The sequence below is a fragment of the Ceratotherium simum genome, chromosome 5, assembly GCF_057802395.1.
Source record: "Ceratotherium simum simum isolate JZ-2026a chromosome 5, ASM5780239v1, whole genome shotgun sequence".
Lineage (NCBI taxonomy): Eukaryota > Metazoa > Chordata > Mammalia > Perissodactyla > Rhinocerotidae > Ceratotherium > Ceratotherium simum.
In genome coordinates, this window is record NC_141904.1 from 87,812,997 (window position 1) to 87,830,200 (window position 17,204).

The 17,204-nt window shown below is 59.0% G+C and overlaps 1 protein-coding gene across 1 annotated transcript in view; it reads left to right on the plus strand.

Annotated features, from left to right (window-relative positions):
- PLXND1 (plexin D1) overlaps nt 1-17,204 on the plus strand; it is a 52,032-nt gene that overhangs the window by 32,981 nt on the left and 1,847 nt on the right. The window contains exons 12-33 of the mRNA XM_004442448.3: nt 248-402; nt 1,223-1,374; nt 2,239-2,338; nt 2,431-2,570; nt 3,354-3,521; nt 3,601-3,691; nt 3,953-4,216; nt 4,302-4,451; nt 5,308-5,422; nt 7,081-7,188; nt 7,284-7,396; nt 8,294-8,398; nt 8,651-8,781; nt 9,110-9,308; nt 11,371-11,517; nt 11,687-11,843; nt 12,719-12,822; nt 12,905-12,968; nt 13,751-13,785; nt 14,050-14,154; nt 14,674-14,837; nt 15,997-16,144. Coding sequence (XP_004442505.3) covers nt 248-402; nt 1,223-1,374; nt 2,239-2,338; nt 2,431-2,570; nt 3,354-3,521; nt 3,601-3,691; nt 3,953-4,216; nt 4,302-4,451; nt 5,308-5,422; nt 7,081-7,188; nt 7,284-7,396; nt 8,294-8,398; nt 8,651-8,781; nt 9,110-9,308; nt 11,371-11,517; nt 11,687-11,843; nt 12,719-12,822; nt 12,905-12,968; nt 13,751-13,785; nt 14,050-14,154; nt 14,674-14,837; nt 15,997-16,144 — 2,915 coding nt within the window. The remainder of the gene's footprint in view (nt 1-247; nt 403-1,222; nt 1,375-2,238; nt 2,339-2,430; nt 2,571-3,353; nt 3,522-3,600; nt 3,692-3,952; nt 4,217-4,301; nt 4,452-5,307; nt 5,423-7,080; nt 7,189-7,283; nt 7,397-8,293; nt 8,399-8,650; nt 8,782-9,109; nt 9,309-11,370; nt 11,518-11,686; nt 11,844-12,718; nt 12,823-12,904; nt 12,969-13,750; nt 13,786-14,049; nt 14,155-14,673; nt 14,838-15,996; nt 16,145-17,204) is intronic.

Here is a 17,204-nt window from a genome sequence, read left to right on the forward strand (position 1 = left end):
CCTCAGTCTCTCATCTGACAAATGAGGCTATAAACAGCTCTCACCTAGAACCATGGTGAGGACGGGTCGTACTAATGGGCTGTGGCTGCACTGTGCTTAGCCCCGGGGGGTTGGGGAAGGTACTGAGAACAGCGGTCCTGACCCTCAGAATGAGGACCTGCCTCTGGCTGAGACACCACAGTGGAGGGCGAGTGCGGAGGGGACGGTGGTGATGGAGGGGCTGACCCACGCCGCCTCTCTCCCTCAGTGGAGGTCTACAGCTGTGCCATGGGGAGCCCCGACTGTTCCCAGTGCCTGGGCCGGGAGGACCTGGGACACCTGTGTGTGTGGAGTGACAGCTGCCGCCTGCGGGGACCCCTGCAGTCCCTGCCTGGCACCTGCCCTGCCCCTGAGATCCGCACGGTAAGCACCCCCGCCCATGGAGGCCTGTCGTGCACACGCATGGCGCCCCGCACGGGCTCTCAGATGGCACACGCACTTGCGCACACCCAGGCGTGCGTGCGGGGTTACCTGTTGAGCTCCTGCTGGGTGCCAGGTCCCCACTCAGTGCTGCAGACACAGCAGAACGAAACAAAAGTGCCCCTCACAGAGCTAACGTTAGTGGGGAGGGGCAGACGGCGCCAAGTAGGGAAATAAGTGATTTATTTAGAGAAGGTGGTAAGTGCTACGGAGGGAAATAGCGGGGCAAGGGCAGTGGGGGTCTGAGCGGAGGAGGTGCTGGGCTGTGTCTCTAGCTTCTATGGCGAGGGCAAGGAAACCTTGCCTGTATGGTGATAACCGAGGCCGCCAGTAACAGCCAGCCTCAGGTTAGCTAGAAGAAGCCTCAGGGAAGGATTCTGATTGGCTTAGCCTGGGTCAGGGGCCCATCCCAGGCCCAGGCAGCTCTGGCTGGGATGCACAATCGTGTGGTCAGACCTGGCCGCTGGGAGCAGACCTCGGTGTCCCTGGGAGACCCCCCCGCAGTGTCCTTGACTCTGTCCATACACTCATGTCCCCAGACTCATGTGGGCTGAGTAAGCCACATGCACGTCCTCATTGGCAGCCCCTGTGACCTGCCAACTGACCAGTAGCCCCAGCCTTCTCAGAGCCCCACACCCTCCCCTAGGCAGCGGGTCTGCGTGGCCTTCCCCGGGGGTGTGTGCGAGAGTGGGTGGGCAAGCCTGCTGACGTCTCAGCCTCAGAACCCTATTCACTGGCCCCCCCACCCCCGGTCGCCCGGCAGATTGAGCCCCTGAGTGGGCCCTTGGATGGCGGGACCCTGCTGACCATCCGTGGCAGGAACCTGGGCCGGCGGCTCAGCGACGTGGCCCATGGCGTGTGGATTGGCAGCGTGGCCTGTGAGCCGCTGGCGGACAGATACACGGTGTCAGAGGAGTGAGTAGCAGGCAGTCCCTGGGGATGCTCTCAGTGACCTCCAGCCCCACACCACGCGGCAGTGCCAACTGCAGCTCTGCCCTGCCCTCTCCCCTCCGCCATCCCACCCTCCCTGGCACCCCAGAGGTTGCTCACTCCCAGGTCTCCCAGACTTTGCTCAAGCCATTCCCACCACACATCCTGCCCATTTCTGCTTGGGACACTCCTTGTCCTTCAAGTGTCCGCTCCAGGGCCCGCTCCTGTGGGGAGCCCTCCATTTTCCCCTAGACCACCCCTACTTCCACAGAAGCCTAGCTCTGATGAAAAAAATTTGCAGTTAAAATGCGATGGCTGCTGTTGTGGTGCAAGGGTCTGGGCCTCCAGCTGTGGGGCCTGGCCCCAAGGGGCTCTAGGAGACATCCGTGAGCAGGGAATGAGCTGGATTTCCCTTCTGGAGGCCGTAAGTCAGGCTTGCAGATAAGGCCATCCATTTTCCAGCCCAGCAAATGCTCTCATGGTTGGAGAACTTCCAAGTGTCCCAAGAGGCCATCTTATCCAACGCCCTCGTCTTATAGTTGCAGAACTGTGGGAAAGTCGCAGGGCAGGGGTGGTCCGGGGAAGAGCCTGGCACCAGGGCGGCACTCGGGCTCAGAGTGGCTGTTTTCCAGCTGATAGGAAATTGTTTCAGTATCTGGATGCAGGTAATGCTGTTGGGTTCCCAGCCAGCCCCAGCTGTGAGTGGGAGGGGCAGGTGGCTGAGTGCAGGGGTGGGGACCTCACACACCCCGGGGTAGTAGGGTCGTTGTTGAAGGGAGAAACCAGGTGGTGCCTGCCTGGCCCCAGAATCCGTTGGCTGCTCTCCTGACCAAAGCTGCCTCCCCGCAGGATTGTGTGTGCCACGGGGCCAGCTCCAGAGCCATTCTCAGACGTGGTGACGGTGAATGCCTCCAAGGAGGGCAAGTCACGGGAGCACTTCTCCTATGTGGTAAGAGAGGCTGCAGCCCCCATCCCGCCCACCCCTCCAGGCACACACCCAGGGGCTGGCCGAGGCCTGACCGCCTGCCTTCCTCCCCACAGCTGCCCCTGGTCCACTCCCTGCAGCCTGCCATGGGCCCCAAGGCAGGGGGCACCAGGATCACCATCCACGGGAGCGACCTCCACGTGGGCTCCGAGCTCCAGGTCCTGGTGAACGACACAGAGCCCTGCACGGAGCTCGTGTAAGCCCCCGGGCCCCGGCACCCCTTCCAGCCCAGAGAAACTGTGGGGCTGGGGGGCCGGGGCGGTGGGGGTGATGTCCTTGCACCAAGCATCACTCGGTCCTCACTGGCTGTGTCCCCTTGGCCAAGCCCCTTTCCCTGTCTGAGCCTCAGCTTCCTCAGCTGGGAAAACAGTGCCAGTGAGTTGTGGCAAGTGGTCTATGCCTGGCACACAGTCGGTGCTGCATAAGTGACGGCTGCAGTGAAAATGGTGGTGATTGTACACATTGGCTGGCCCAGGGATGAGGTCCAGAACCTCTTGGTGAAATGCCTCTGTCTTTATTATGCACTTACTGTGTACCAAGTCCCATTGATGGGCATCGCTGGGGGTGTCAGGATGAGGCCAACACAGTCTCAGCCCTCAGGGGACAGCAGACACTCCCAAAGAGCTAGGAACATCCGGGATTAGGATGCTTTCAGAGCCGCAGGGCAGAGGCCTCGCCAGGGGCCGGAGTTGGGAGAGGAGCTCTGGGAAGGCTTCTTGGAAGAGGTGGGATAGGGCAGAATTAGGAAGTTGGGGCAGGGCGGGGTGGGAGAGAAGGGGTGGGAAGGTGTTCAGGGCGGGGAGGAGAGCCTGAGCAAAGGTGCGGCAGTGGGAATATGACAACAACAGTTTCTGTGCGATGGAACAGAAGACCATGTTGGGGCCCGTTGAGGAGGCTTGTGCCCCGGGGCGATGGGGTATTGGCAGGGGCAGGCAGTGGGAGGTGGGGACCCTACTGACAATGCCCGCCGCCTCCACAGGCGCACAGACACCAGCATTGCCTGCACGGTGCCTGTGGGTGCCCTGCCGGCCCCTGTGCCCGTGTGTGTGCGCTTCGAGCACCGGGGCTGCCTGCGCGGCAACCTCACCTTCTGGTACATGCAGAATCCGGTCATCACGGCCATCAGTCCCCGCCGCAGCCCTGTCAGGTGAGACCCCCGACCCCGAGCCGCAGGCTGGGCTCGCTGTTTGGGGCGCAGGTGGGCTGACGGCCTGCTGTCCCCACAGTGGCGGCAGGACCATCACGGTGGCTGGCGAGCGTTTCCACATGGTGCAGAACGTGTCCATGGCCGTGCACCTCATCGGCCGGGAGCCCACGGTGAGGGGCACAGGGGGCCAACGTGGGGGTGGGGGGGTGGGGGATGGGGCGGCCAGCGGCCCTGGCTGACCGGGCCTCGCTCACTGTGTCTCCCCTATCTCTGTCTCCCCTTATCTCTTCACCTCTCTGTCTCTGTCTCCTGTCTCCCCATCTCTCCTTGTCTCTGTCTCTCCCTCTCTGTCTCCTTAAATCTCAATTGCTCCCCATTTCTCCATGTCCGTCTGTCCATCGCCAACCTTGGCCCCTGGCCCTCCCCACCAGCTCTGCAAAGTTCTCAACTCCAGCCTCATCACCTGCCCGTCCCCTGGGGCCCTGAGCAATGCATCCGCGCCAGTGGACTTCTTCATCAATGGGCGGGCCTACGCCGACGAGGTGGCTGTGGCTGAGGAGCTGCTGGACCCCGAGGAGGCGCAGCGGGGCAGCCCGTTCCGCTTGGACTACCTCCCCGACCCGCAGTTCTCCACGGCCAAGAGGGAGAAGTGGATCAAGCACCACCCTGGGGAGCCCCTCACCCTAGTCATCCACGTGAGTGCCGGCGGGTGTCAGGGGCAGGAGTGCCGGGCTGGGCTCAGCCATGGGCCTCAGCGAGGAACCCCCTCTGCTCCCACAGAAGGAGCAGGACAGCCTGGGGCTCGAGAGCCATGAGTACCGGGTCAAGATAGGCCAAGTGGCTTGTGACATCCAGATCGTCTCGGACAGAGTCATCCACTGCTCAGTCAATGAGTCCCTGGGTACAGCTGAGGGGCAGCTGCCCATCACAGTGAGTAGACGGGGCACTAGAGGCAGAGGTGGACCTGGCCCCCAGCCCTGCCCCATCTGCCTGAGTGCCTGCCTCTTCGCCCACCACATCGGAGCTGAGTGTTTTCATGCTCAACAGCTTAGGCGAGCGGAGCAAAGCAGAGCTTTACATCCCCACTTGACAGCTGAGGAAACTGAGGCCCAAGAAATTAGTGACCTGTGCAAAGTCAGAGATTGGCCCCAGCTAGGCCTGATGGGGCTGGACTTTCAGAAGCCGTAAGAAGTTGCTCCCATTCTACTTGGTGCTCCACCCAGAGTCTGGGCTACCAGTCACCATGCAGTCATGGAGGAAGCAAGAGGAGCAGAGAGAGGGCCCAGAAAGTAGAATCTTTTCTACACTGTACCTGCTTGCATGCCTCCTGGAACAGGGAGCTCACTCCCTCCTAGGCAGCACGTGCTGCCCCAGGATGGCTCTGACTGGGAAAGTTCCCTTTTACCTGCACCCCAGTCCTAGTTCTGCCCTCTGAGTCCTCAGACCCCACCTGCTCCCCTGGTCCCTGAACAGCCCTGTAGATACTTGGGGACAACAGCCAGGACCTGTGAACTGCCCTGTCTCCGACTCCTTTGCTGTTCCTCCCAGGCTGTGGTAATAATCACAACCCCCGTACTGAGTCTCCCTCTGTGCCAGGGCTTGACAAGCATCATCTCAGTTAGCCCTCACAGCATCCCCATGTGGGCATGGTTATCTCTGTGTTATAGGTGTGGTATCTGAGGCTCAGAGAGGTTATGTGACTTGCCCAGGACCACACAGCTAGTGAAGAGAGGAGCCAAGGCTTAAGTCCAGAGAAGTTACAACTCCCTCCCCTACCTCTGCACAGATCCAGGTGGGGAACTTCAACCAAACCATTGCCACGCTGCAGCTGGGGGGCAGTGAGACGGCCATCGTCGTGTCCATCGTCATCTGTAGTGTCCTGCTGCTGCTCTCTGTGGTTGGTAAGGAGCCCCACCCTCCTGACACCTTGGAGGGCAGACCTGCCCCGCCTCGTCCCAGCCCCTCTAAAGATGGGCAGACAGGAGAGAGGGCATAACGAGGCGGAGGCACAGCGTGAACAAAGACTGGGGTAGGAACAGGTTATGTGCCCAGAGGTGGTGGGTGGGGTGGCCAGCTACAGCACCCACAGGGGGAAGACAGTAGATGTGGGGGATGTACGGGGTCCAGGCTGTGGCCCTGAGTGCCAGGCAGAGGCATTTGGAACCTTGTTCTCTGGTCAGTAGGGAGCTGCTGAAGGTGCTTAAGAGAGGGTTGTTCAGGGAAGATTAACCTACAGACTTGGTAGGCTATCCTATTAAAATAATGGCTATGAAAGTAATATATTCAATGTAGCAGAGAAATTGGAACCCTCATACACTGCCGGTGGGATTGTAAAATGGTGCAACTGCTTTGGAAAACACTTTGGAAGCTCCTTAGAACGTTAAACACAGAGTTACCATATGACCCAGCTATCCCACTCCTGGGTGTCTGCCCAAGAGAATTGAAAACATGTCCACACAAAAGCTTGTGCACAAATGTTCATAGTAGCATTAGTCACAATAGCCAAAAGGTGGAAACAACCCAAATGGCCATCAGCTGATGAGTGGATAAATAAAATGTGTCTATCCATACGGTGGAATATTATTCAGTCATAAAAAAGAATGAAGTGCTGATACATGTTACAGCGTGGATGAACCTTGACAACATGGTGCTAAATGAAAGAAGCCAGACACAAAAGGCTACATATTGTATGACTGCATTTATGTGAAATGTCCAGAACAAGTAAATCCAGAGACAGGAAGCAGATCAGTGGTAGCCAGGGGCTGGGGGAAGGGGCAAGGGGAGTTACTGCTAGTGCTTATGGGTCTTCTTGGGGCAATAAAAATGTTCTCAAATTAGATAGTGGTGATGGTTGCACAGCCCTGTGAATATACTAAAAGCCATAGACTTGTATACTTTAAATGGATGGATTGTATGGCATGTGCATTACGTCTCAACAAAACTGTTTTTTAAAAAGTAAATATTCAGTGTGGAAAATTTTAGGGAAAACTGGAACAAGCTAAAAAGAAAAAAATACCCATCATTAACCCATTAACACCCTGTGTATTTTGGTATATTTCCTTCCGGTCTCTTTCCTTAAAATTTTATATATATATATATATTCCCTCCCCCATTCCAGAAAAGGATTATAATATAATACTGCTGTGTAATCTGCTTTTAAATGTTTCATAATTCATAAATTACACCTGGTCATTGTAGAAAGAATTGAAAATGATAAAAAGCAGAAAGAGAAGAGAAATCACCCATAATTCTCTCACCTAGGGAAAGCCACCGTTTACCACTATTTAACATACACACACCCACACATTTCTTTTTATAAGCATTATTTTCCTGGCCATTCCCCAAGCCCTTTGCCCTGTAGGAGTTTTCAGCCCCCGGGGAGGGGGGGACTGCGGGCTGAGGGTGCCCATCCCCCTTCCCACACCCTGCCCAGAGGAGGTGGAGCTGAGGCCTGCAGGCTAGACCTCTCCCTCAGGCCCGGGCCCTGCACACTGCTATGTGCCAACAAATGCTTTCCAAAGGGCTTTCCAGGCCTAACCTGCCTCTCCACTGCCCGCAGCCCTGTTCGTCTTCTGCACCAAGAGCCGCCGCGCCGAGCGCTACTGGCAGAAGACGCTGCTGCAAATGGAGGAGATGGAATCTCAGATCCGAGAGGAAATTCGTAAAGGTAGTGGGTGGGGACCACGTGGAATCATGGACCTCGGTTTTCTCATCTGGGGAATGGGTTCAAGATCCACTCACAGCCACCTGCCTGTCCCCCAGGCTTTGCCGAGCTGCAGACGGACATGACAGATCTGACCAAGGAGCTGAACCGCAGCCAGGGCATCCCCTTCCTGGAGTATAAGCACTTTGTGACCCGCACCTTCTTCCCTAAGGTCAGCCCGCACCCTTGACCTCTCTCTGGGCCATGCCAACCTAGAGGGCACTTTAATGCAGATGGGAAAACTTGGTGAGTGCCGCATGGGCCCCTTGAGCAGCGCAAAACTTGCACTCCTGCCCACCAGCGGCAGCCCTGCCACCTGCCCTTGCCTGCCAAGGGAGGGGGCCCAGTTTCTCCCCCTACTTTCCTTCTCTACTCACTTGATGTTCAACTGTCCATACAGAAGCCGGCTGCCAGCCTCACTCTCCTGGGGTGCTGGGCCTGCCTCTCCCCTGGCTGAGGGGGCAAGCAGAGGTGCCCGAGGCTCTCCCAGGCCCCATGTGCCCTGCCAGCCCCTCTCATCTCTGGGCCCCATCCCAGCCAGGCTTCTCTTAGTCTGCATGTCCCCTCCTCCTGCCCACTGGACTCCTCCTGCCCACTGGACTCCTCCTGCCCACTGGACTCTGCCCCATCCCTTCCATTCCTCCCACAACTCGTGCTGTTGCAGAGGTCGCTGCCCTGTCCCCACCTTCCCTGGCCTGTCCAGAGCATTTGTGCTGGTGACCAGTGCCCTCCCTCTTGCCCCGTTCACACCATTCTCCAAGCAGCAGCCAAAACAAGCCCATGTTGTGGTCTCTGCTGGCCTTTCTGCCGGTTTCCCCTATTCCACACCGAGCTGCTTTTGCTTCCTCCTAAGCCTGTGGCCTCTTGCATTGCCATATCTTGGCTCATGCAGTTCTGCTCCTTCCTCTTCCTCCAGAAAGCCCCCTGGGATACCCCTCCCCACTTCTCTGGACTCCTAAGGCCCCCTGTGTGGCCTGCGCCTCTCCCTCCTTGATGTCCCTTTGCACTTGAGCACCCTTGCATGCCAGTCAGGGGAGCTTGCTGACACGCTGAGGGTCTGTCTCTGCAGTGCTCCTCCCTCTACGAAGAGAGTTACGTGCTGCCCTCCCAGACCCTCAACTCCCAGGGCAGCTCCCCGGTGCAGGAGACCCACCCACTGCTGGGAGAGTGGAAGGTGAGTACCCCGCCACACACACGCTGGGCTGCCTCAGGGCAACCCCGCCCCTCTCTGGGCCCCACTTTCCAGCTCCTCTGATCCATTGATCCTAATCATGGGGAATTGGGAGGAATCTGCCATTAAAAGATAGTGAGCTCTCCATCCCAGGAGGCATTCAAGGAGCCATTCAGGGCATTGTAAGTGCTGACTCCTAGGCCAGGCGGAGGCACTGGGCCCCTGTGGACACCCCACCATTGGTTGCTTCCACAGATCCCTGAGAGCTGCCGGCCCAACATGGAAGAGGGGATCAGCCTGTTCTCCTCGCTGCTCAACAACAAGCACTTCCTCATTGTCTTCGTCCACGCGCTGGAGCAACAGAAGGACTTCGCAGTGCGCGACAGGTCAGGCTGCGAGGGAGGGCGGGGCCTGTTGGAGGCCACACAGCCGGTCCTGGGTCATCCGGGCCGGACCCAAGGCTGGGGCAGTTTGCAAATCACTGTGCCCTCTGGGCAGCTGGCATCCCCCAGCATCAGGCTCTGGGTCCTGGGGCTCTGGAGGTCCTGAGACCCCCCACATTCCTCCCCTTCCTGGGCCTGGATGCCCAAGACGTGGGCTCACGGGCACAGTGGTTGCTGTGGACATTTCTCCACGGCTTTCAGCCGTCTGCCAGGCGCCGCCCGCACAGGCCTCGAGGTGCAGCCGGTGCTGAGGCCCCATGCCCGCCCACAGGTGCAGTCTGGCCTCCCTGCTGACCATCGCGCTCCACGGCAAGCTCGAGTACTACACGGGCATCATGAAGGAGCTGCTGGTGGACCTCATCGACGCCTCGGCCGCCAAGAACCCCAAGCTCATGCTGCGGCGCACAGAGTCCGTGGTTGAAAAGATGCTCACCAACTGGATGTCCATCTGCATGTATAGCTGTCTGCGGGTGAGGCGGGTGTGACAGTGCCACCAAGGCGGCAGGGACCACCGCCTCCCACGCCTTCCCTCGAGAGATCTGATTTGTTTTATCCTCACTTTATCCAGCTCTGCCAGGAGGGAGTAGCACGCTCTTTGTGCAGATGCGGAAAGAGGGGCTGCGGGGGAGAGGGACAGGCCCACAGGATCCAATAGACAGACGGGGGAACTGAGGCTCGGAGGAAGCCTGGCTTCCTGCAAGGACTCAGAGCAAGTTCAGGGCAGAACAGAGACTGTGTCAGCAGCTTTGTTCCGGAAGATTGTTTTGTCAGTCATCAAACCGTCCCTAGGGCACCTTTGGGCCACTGCTCTGGGGTCAGGAGATAAATCAGACCCATCCTGGCCCTTGAGGCTCTCCCAGGCTTAGAGAGACAGGTCTGGAGACAGAAATGAAAACATAGAGTGATAGATGCCATACAGCAGAGCTCGACTCCGAGGCCTCCAACCCAGCAGAGGGTTCAAGCTGGCTTCCTGGAGCAGGTGAATCTGAGCTGAGACCGGAGGGCTTAGCAGGAACGAGCAGGGGAAGAGTTGGACATGGAGGGTGTTCCAGGCTTTGGGCACAGCATGGGCAAAAGCAGGGAGGAGGAACGTTCACAAAAGGAACTGAAGGAAGTCCAGAGTCTTTCTGACGAGAGATGAGGCTGGAAAGGTGGTGGGGCCAGTAGTCGGGGCCTCTGCATTCTGCCAAAAGGACCCCCACTAGGGCTTTTCTGCAAACAGCTGCTCAGCCCCTGGTCCTGTCCCACTGCCCTGCTGCCCTATGGTGGTAGACGCCAGGGAGTCATCTGGGGACCGTGTGAGAAAAGCGCAGGCCTGGCTGGAGCCCAGAACCAGGGCCTCGGGTGTCCTGGGCTTGAGTCCTGTCTTTGGCACAAACCAGCTGTGTGACCCTGGACAAGTCATTGCCCTCTCTGGGCCTTGGTTTCCTTCTGTCAAACGAGGCCTCTGCCTCTGGTCCTGTGGCTTGTGAGGGCCAGGTATCCTGAGGGAGCCCTCTGGACCCTCCTGGGAGAAGGGGTGGAGTGGGGGTGGAACAGAGGAGGCTGGGCCTGGGGAGGGGCCATCGGGGTGCCCAGTCTTAGTCTCCGCTGGCTGCCTCACGTTGGGCCGTCAGGGAAGACCAGGCTGCAACAGGGACCATAGGGGCTGCAGTGGACTCTGGACTCAGCTCCCCTGGCCCTTTGTGTGGCCTCAGCCAGGCCTTCCCCTCCTCGGAGCCTCTGTTTTTCCCTCTGGAAAACAGGGCATCAGTGGCTCCCCTCCCCCTGCCCCCAGAGCCAGAGAACTGGATCAGGAATGAGAGCTGGCGTGCTGCCTCCGTAATCTTTGCCAAATCTGCCTAATACTATTATCTACTTAATTTTTTCTTTAAATCAACTCACTATTTTTACCTAAACATGCACCCTAAATGAAAGACCTGGATCACCTGCTGTAAAATAACCATGAAAATCGGCTCAAGGCCCTGGAGGGCAGCCGAGTCCCTTTCTGGCACATGCGCTCTATGGGGCAGAGAGATTGGTGAGGGCAGAGGGGTTTGAGGCCCTGGTCTGGCCCAAGACTCTCCACACTCACCAGGCTGTGATTTGGGTTATTTGAGGCCATGTCTATGTTCTGGTTCCACCTAAACTCACCCTGGGAGGCTTACCAAAAAACAGTCACAGGTTTGGGAGTCAGCTGATCTGGGGTTTGAGTCCAACTCTGCCACTTCCCTGCTGGGTGACCCTTGGCAGGTTGCTTGCCCTCTCTGAGCCTCAGCAGTGGGGGTATACCCTGTACCTGGAAGGGTTGCTGGAATGGTGAAATGAATGTGCCCACACACAGCTGGTGATGTTCGACCATAGAGTCCATGGAGATGGGGGGTGGGTGGCTCCAGGATCTACAAGGAGAATATTAAACAAGCAGCCATGGAGGTGTTGGTAGAGGGGGGTAGTGAAGGTGTTCCAGGTGGGGGCTGGAACATGGAGGGTGGGCAGGGAGGCGGCGGGGGGCTAGGCTGGGCCTCAGCCCCTGACAGCCCTGTGCCGCCTCAGGAGACCGTTGGGGAGCCGTTCTTCCTACTCCTGTGTGCCATCAAGCAGCAGATCAACAAGGGCTCCATCGACGCCATCACAGGCAAGGCCCGCTACACGCTCAACGAGGAGTGGCTGCTGCGGGAGAACATCGAGGCCAAGCCCCGCGTGAGTCAGGCAGCAGGGCGAGGGCGGCTGGGCAGTGAGGCGGGACTGTCCCTGGGCTCGCTGGGAGGGGTCCTGCTCTTGACCCAGCCTCCCCGGGCAGGTTGTCGCCCCACCTGGGCCCAGGGTCGTGACGGTGAGGACGTGCTGACCCCCTCCCCCTCTCGTGCAGAACCTGAACGTGTCCTTCCAGGGCTGCGGCATGGACTCGCTGAGCGTGCGGGCCATGGACACGGACACACTGACGCAGGTGAAGGAGAAGATCCTGGAAGCCTTCTGCAAGAACGTGCCCTACTCCCAGTGGCCGCGTGCAGAGGACGTCGACCTCGGTAGGCAGGGCAGGGTGGGTACGGGGGCGGGGACGGCATGCCTTGGTGTTGGGCTGCTTCACCAGGAACCGGCCCCTTCGTCAAACACTCTTTTCACTCAGCAAATGTACGTTAATTGTGGCACTGGGGATACAGACATGCCCACCAGCAAGGAGCTCCTATTCTGGTGGGGAGACAGGTACTGCAGTGTGAGCAAGCTGCGGGCAACAGCAAAATGTGTTCAGGAAAGGCTTCCCCAAAGAGGGGACATCAGAGTGGGTTTTGAAGGATACATAGGAGTCCTGGTTAGGCCAAGAAGCTGAGGCCATTCATTCTATGATCACAGGCCTTTCCTGAGTGGTTGATCTGCGCCGGGCCCCATTCTAAGCACTGGGCTGAGATGGTGAACAGGCAGACACAGCAACCGTCTGTTCAGAGCAGGGAACTCTGGGTGGGTTGCTGGGGCTGGTGCATGAGGGGCAGGATGGGCTGTGAGATGAGACTGGGCAGGTACTCAGTGACCCAGAGCCTGGAAGGGCAGAGTTGGCACCTGAGGACAGTGGAGAGCCATGGAAGGCGTGTGACCCCTTCCACACGTGGTACCTTTTCTTATTTCATCAGCAATAGCACAGGAACAACCCTGAGGATCAGGACGTTTCCAGAGCTCCTGCTCTGTGCCACCACCTGGCACCTTCACATCATGCCCACCACACCCTCTTCCCAGACCTTTCCCCTCTCCCCATTTTATAGGTGGGGAAATAGAGGCTCAGAGGGAGGCCTGGCTTGCCCCAGGTTCCACAGAGAGAGGAAGAAGCCTCTCCCCGTGTGGCCTAGGCCAGTGCTGCCCCTCTGGTGCGCTCCCCGCCCCCGCCCTGACGCCCTCTTCCTGCCCCCAGAGTGGTTCGCCTCGAGCACACAGAGCTACATCCTCCGGGATCTGGACGACACCTCGGTGGTGGAGGATGGCCGCAAGAAACTCAACACCCTGGCCCACTACAAGGTGGGGTCCACAGCCCCAGCCAACCCCCACTCCCACCTCCCTAACCTCTGACCTCTGACCTCAGCCTCTCCCCTCCTGTCAGATCCCTGAAGGTGCCTCCCTGGCCATGAGCCTCACAGACAAGAAGGACAACACACTGGGCCGAGGTAGCGCCGGTGGACGTGGGGAGGGTGTCTAGTCCAGGCCTGGGCCCCTTCTGAGCAGCCCAGTAGGGAAACTGAGCTTCAAGAGACAGGGCCCGTCTGGGCTGTGGCCTCCTTGGTGGGGGCAGGGGGCAGGCCAGGCCCCTCTGCCCCAGTACTGCTTGGGCAGGGCCCACGGCCAGGCCTCCTCAGGCTGGTTTCCTGCGGGCAGCTGGAGAGAGGCCCCAGGAGGGCGGGATGTGGTTCCAAGAGGTCTGGGCAGCTGCCAGGCCAGAGGGGGAGGCTGGTGTGCCCATCTGGGCTTTGGGCCGTGTCCCTGCCTCAAGTCCCCCGTCCACACCCTCAGACACCCCAGGCCTAGCTGCCCAGCTGTCAGGCCTGGGGACTTGGCTCCCCTCTGTCCCAGGATCCCCTCTTGAGGTCAGGAGCAGGGTTTTGGGTCTCTCCCAGCAGCTCTCGAGGTCTGGGTTGGCAGGAGCTCTGGGCTGGGAGATGGAGCGGTGAGGGCAGCCGGCCCTCCCCCGTCTCTATCTGGGGCTGTGTCACTCTCCTGTCACCTTGTGTGTGTGTCTTTCTCTCTCTCTCTCAATGCCTCCATCTTTCTCTCTCTGCCTCTCTCTGTGTGTCTCTCTGGATCTCTCTCATTTCTTTCTCTCTTTGCATTTTCCTGTCTCTTTCTATCTCATTCTCTCCACGTGTCTCTCTGGATCTCTCCATTTCTCTTTATTTCTCTCTCTCTCCTCTCCTCTCATGTTTATTTATTGTGTGTGTTTTTCCTCTCGCAGTGAAAGACTTGGACACAGAGAAGTATTTCCATTTGGTGAGTGCATGGCCTCCGGCCCTGGGGGCGCCCACCCCTCACTGGGTGTGGACTTGGCTTCCTGCTGCCTGGGCCCCTAGGGAGAGTGCTCCTGGGCCCTGGGAAAGACTGGCAGTGGAAGAACAGCGAGGGGTCCGGAATCAGCAGGGAGTCTCATTCCTGGGGGTGTAGAGCCAGGGGCCTGTGGGTCCATGACGGGACCTCACACAGGACGGCCGAGGGTGGTGCCTGGCACCAGTGCTGACCACTGCCCTGGCCTCCTAGGTGCTGCCCACAGACGAGCTGGCAGAGCCCAAGAAGTCCCACCGGCAAAGCCACCGCAAGAAGGTGCTCCCGGAGATCTACCTGACCCGGCTGCTGTCCACCAAGGTGGGCCCGGCCTCAACCCCCCATCCTGGGATGCTGGCGCTGCTGTGGGTCAGCTGTGTGCACACGCCCGAGCGGGGGCGAGAGGGCTTCCCCTGCGGGGCCAGATGGGCTCCCGGGGGGAGAGGCTGAGGGCTTTGCTCACAGCCATGAATGGTGCCCGACAGACAACTTCTGTATCAGCCAACATAACAGAGAGGGCAGTGGAGAGCCAGGGGGCCAGTGATGTCCCCAAGGCCACGTGGCTTGGGTGGTAGAGTTGGCACCCTAGAGCCCCCACCCTGGCCCCACCAATTCCCCGCTCTGTGCCCCAGTCCTTTCAACATCCCTGTGAGGTAGATTTTACTAACCCATTTCACAGACAAAAAAACAGGCCCAGAAAGGTTAGGTGACCGGCCTGAGGCCACATGGCTTCCCCATTCACCAGACCAAGCACTGCGGGCTCCCCGGAGCTGCCAGAGGTGCCCACTCACCCTCTGCACGTGGTCCTGGACTGACAGTGGCCACTCTGCTCCTGTGTAGGGCACATTGCAGAAGTTTCTCGATGACCTGTTCAAGGCCATCCTGAGCATCCGTGAAGATAAGCCCCCACTGGCTGTCAAGTACTTCTTCGACTTCCTGGAGGAGCAGGCTGAGAAGAGGGGGATTTCGGACCCTGATACCCTGCACATCTGGAAGACCAACAGGTGGTGGGCCAGTGGCGTATGGGTGGTGGGCAGGCGGGGCAGGCTGTGCAGTTTCACTGTATCATCAGGGGCAGCAATAGTGCAGGGTTCAGAGCCTGGTCCCTCAGCCCCCCTGCCTGGGTTCAATCCCTGTTTTGCCACTTCCTAGCTGTGTGACCTTGGTAAGTCACTTAAGCTCTCTGTGCTTTAGTTTCCCCCAGCTGTAAAACCAAGGCGAGGGAGTAATCCACCTTAACTGTAAGAATTAACTAGAAGCAAGCATTATATAAGTTTTGCCCCTCCCAGCATTCTCCTCCAGCCCTCTCAGCTGGTCCCCATCAGCCTCATGTTACGGATGGGAACACTGAGGCTCACTGCACAGATGATGCAGCCCAGCAATGGCAGAGCCAGGCTCACCTGCGTGACCTGACTCCCATACCTAGTCCATAGCCCTCCTTTGAGGCACATCCTAGTTTTTTGGGGTCATAGACCCCAACAAGAAGTTGTTGAAAACCTCAGCCTGACCCGCAGAAGAAAATGCCACAGACCCAGAAGTTTCTGTGCAGTTGCAGGGACCTCTCTGAGCTCTGGGTGTCCGTATGCCCAGGACTGCTGAGTCACTGGATGGCCCTGGGGTGGGGGTGTTCCAACCGTCTCTGGCCCCCTGAGGCCAAGGCCAAGAATCCAGGCCCTGCCCTCCCTCAGCCTTTCTTGGCTGCCTGGTGGCCCCAGCTAACGGTGGACTTCCTGCTGCCGTGAGATGGCTGGAGGAGCCGTGGGCTGCCAGGCAGGGTGGGGTGGGGGGCCTTCTAATGAGAACCAGGACCTGGCTTGAGGCTCCTGTGTGAGAGCCGGGAGGCTCTGCGGGGGTGGGGGTGGGCACTGAGGGTGGACTCAGGCCCCGACGCCCCAGCCAGGCCCTGCAGCTCCTGCCTCAGCCTCCTGGCCTGCTCCACGTAGGAAACCTGGCTCCCAGCCCCTCTGGTGCCCCAGCCGGCAGGGGTGCTCATCAGCCCCATTTGTGGATGAGCAAACCGGGGTTCCATCAGCCTTGAGGGGCAGTGCTAGCCTGTTCTCTGGGCCTGGCTGCCTCCCTCCCCTGAGTGCCCCTGGTGACCACTTTCTCAGATGCCCCACCCACGGGGTGGGCTCATGCTGCCTCTGTTGCCCCCTCCCACAGCCTTCCTCTCCGGTTCTGGGTGAACATCCTGAAAAACCCCCAGTTTGTCTTCGACATCGACAAGACAGACCACATCGACGCCTGCCTCTCGGTCATCGCGCAGGCCTTCATCGACGCCTGCTCCATTTCCGACCTGCAGCTGGGCAAGGTCAGCTGCTCTGGGGGGCACGCTGCCCCGTGACAGGGCGGGAGGAGGGTGCTGATGGGGGACTGAGATCTTTCAGGAGGGAAGCCGAAGGAGCTGGGCCGGGGGACGTGGGATCAACGGGGACATTCAGTCAGTCCCAGAAATTGGCACCTACAGGGAGCAACTGCATCGCTACAGACCAGCCGCACCCACCTCAGGGGTGCCCGGCGCCATTCCCAACATTAGGCTGTAGAGCCAGGCCCAAGGAAGCCAGTGTGAATGTGGAAAACCTGCTCAGTCAGACACAGCGTCATCTGAGAACCTGCCAGGCTCCAAGCAGCAGCCCTGATGATCAAGAGCCGTCAGACGAGCATGGAGGGAAGGGGTGGGCAAAGGGGAGCAGGTGACCAAGGCCTCTGAGACACGCGCAGGAAGGAGATCCCCGAGGTGTCTGTCTGCGGGGAGAGGATCCAGCCAGCTCTAGAGGGTGGAGAAGAGAGGGAACGGCAGGGGCAAGGGCAGGGAGGCAGGGAAGAGTGCTGGTTGCTGTGGGCACTAGTGCAGTGGTCTGCAGGATGGCGGGGGCTTGCCCTGCATTTAGTCAGTGACTTTCAGAGATGGGCCGTGGGAGATAGAAAACGCCATCACGTGCTATCTCAGAAGGCAGGATGCCTGCGAAAGATGAAGGACGGGGAACGGACTTGGCACATTTTGCTTTCGGGCGTTGGAAACATGTGGTGGGAAATATTCCACTGAGCCAGCAATCAGGCTTCCAGAAATCTTAGCCACCAAGACCCATAACCCTAAGCAAGGATATAAACAGAACAGCCTGCGTGCGACAAAGAGCTGGCACAAGGCCCATGCACTTTTCCTCCCAGAAGAAAGAAGTAGGCCCCCCCTTCAGGTCCTCACCCTGACAGTCCCCCACAAATAGGGCAAGGGTTTGATGTAAAAGGGCAGCAGAGGGACGGGGTTGAGGAGACCCTGGTTCAAAGCCGGCAGAGTGGGGACCTCAGGGATGGGGCCATTCATGTGGCGGGAGGAACGAAGGCTTGTCCAGAAAAAGACGGATCTGTCCAGT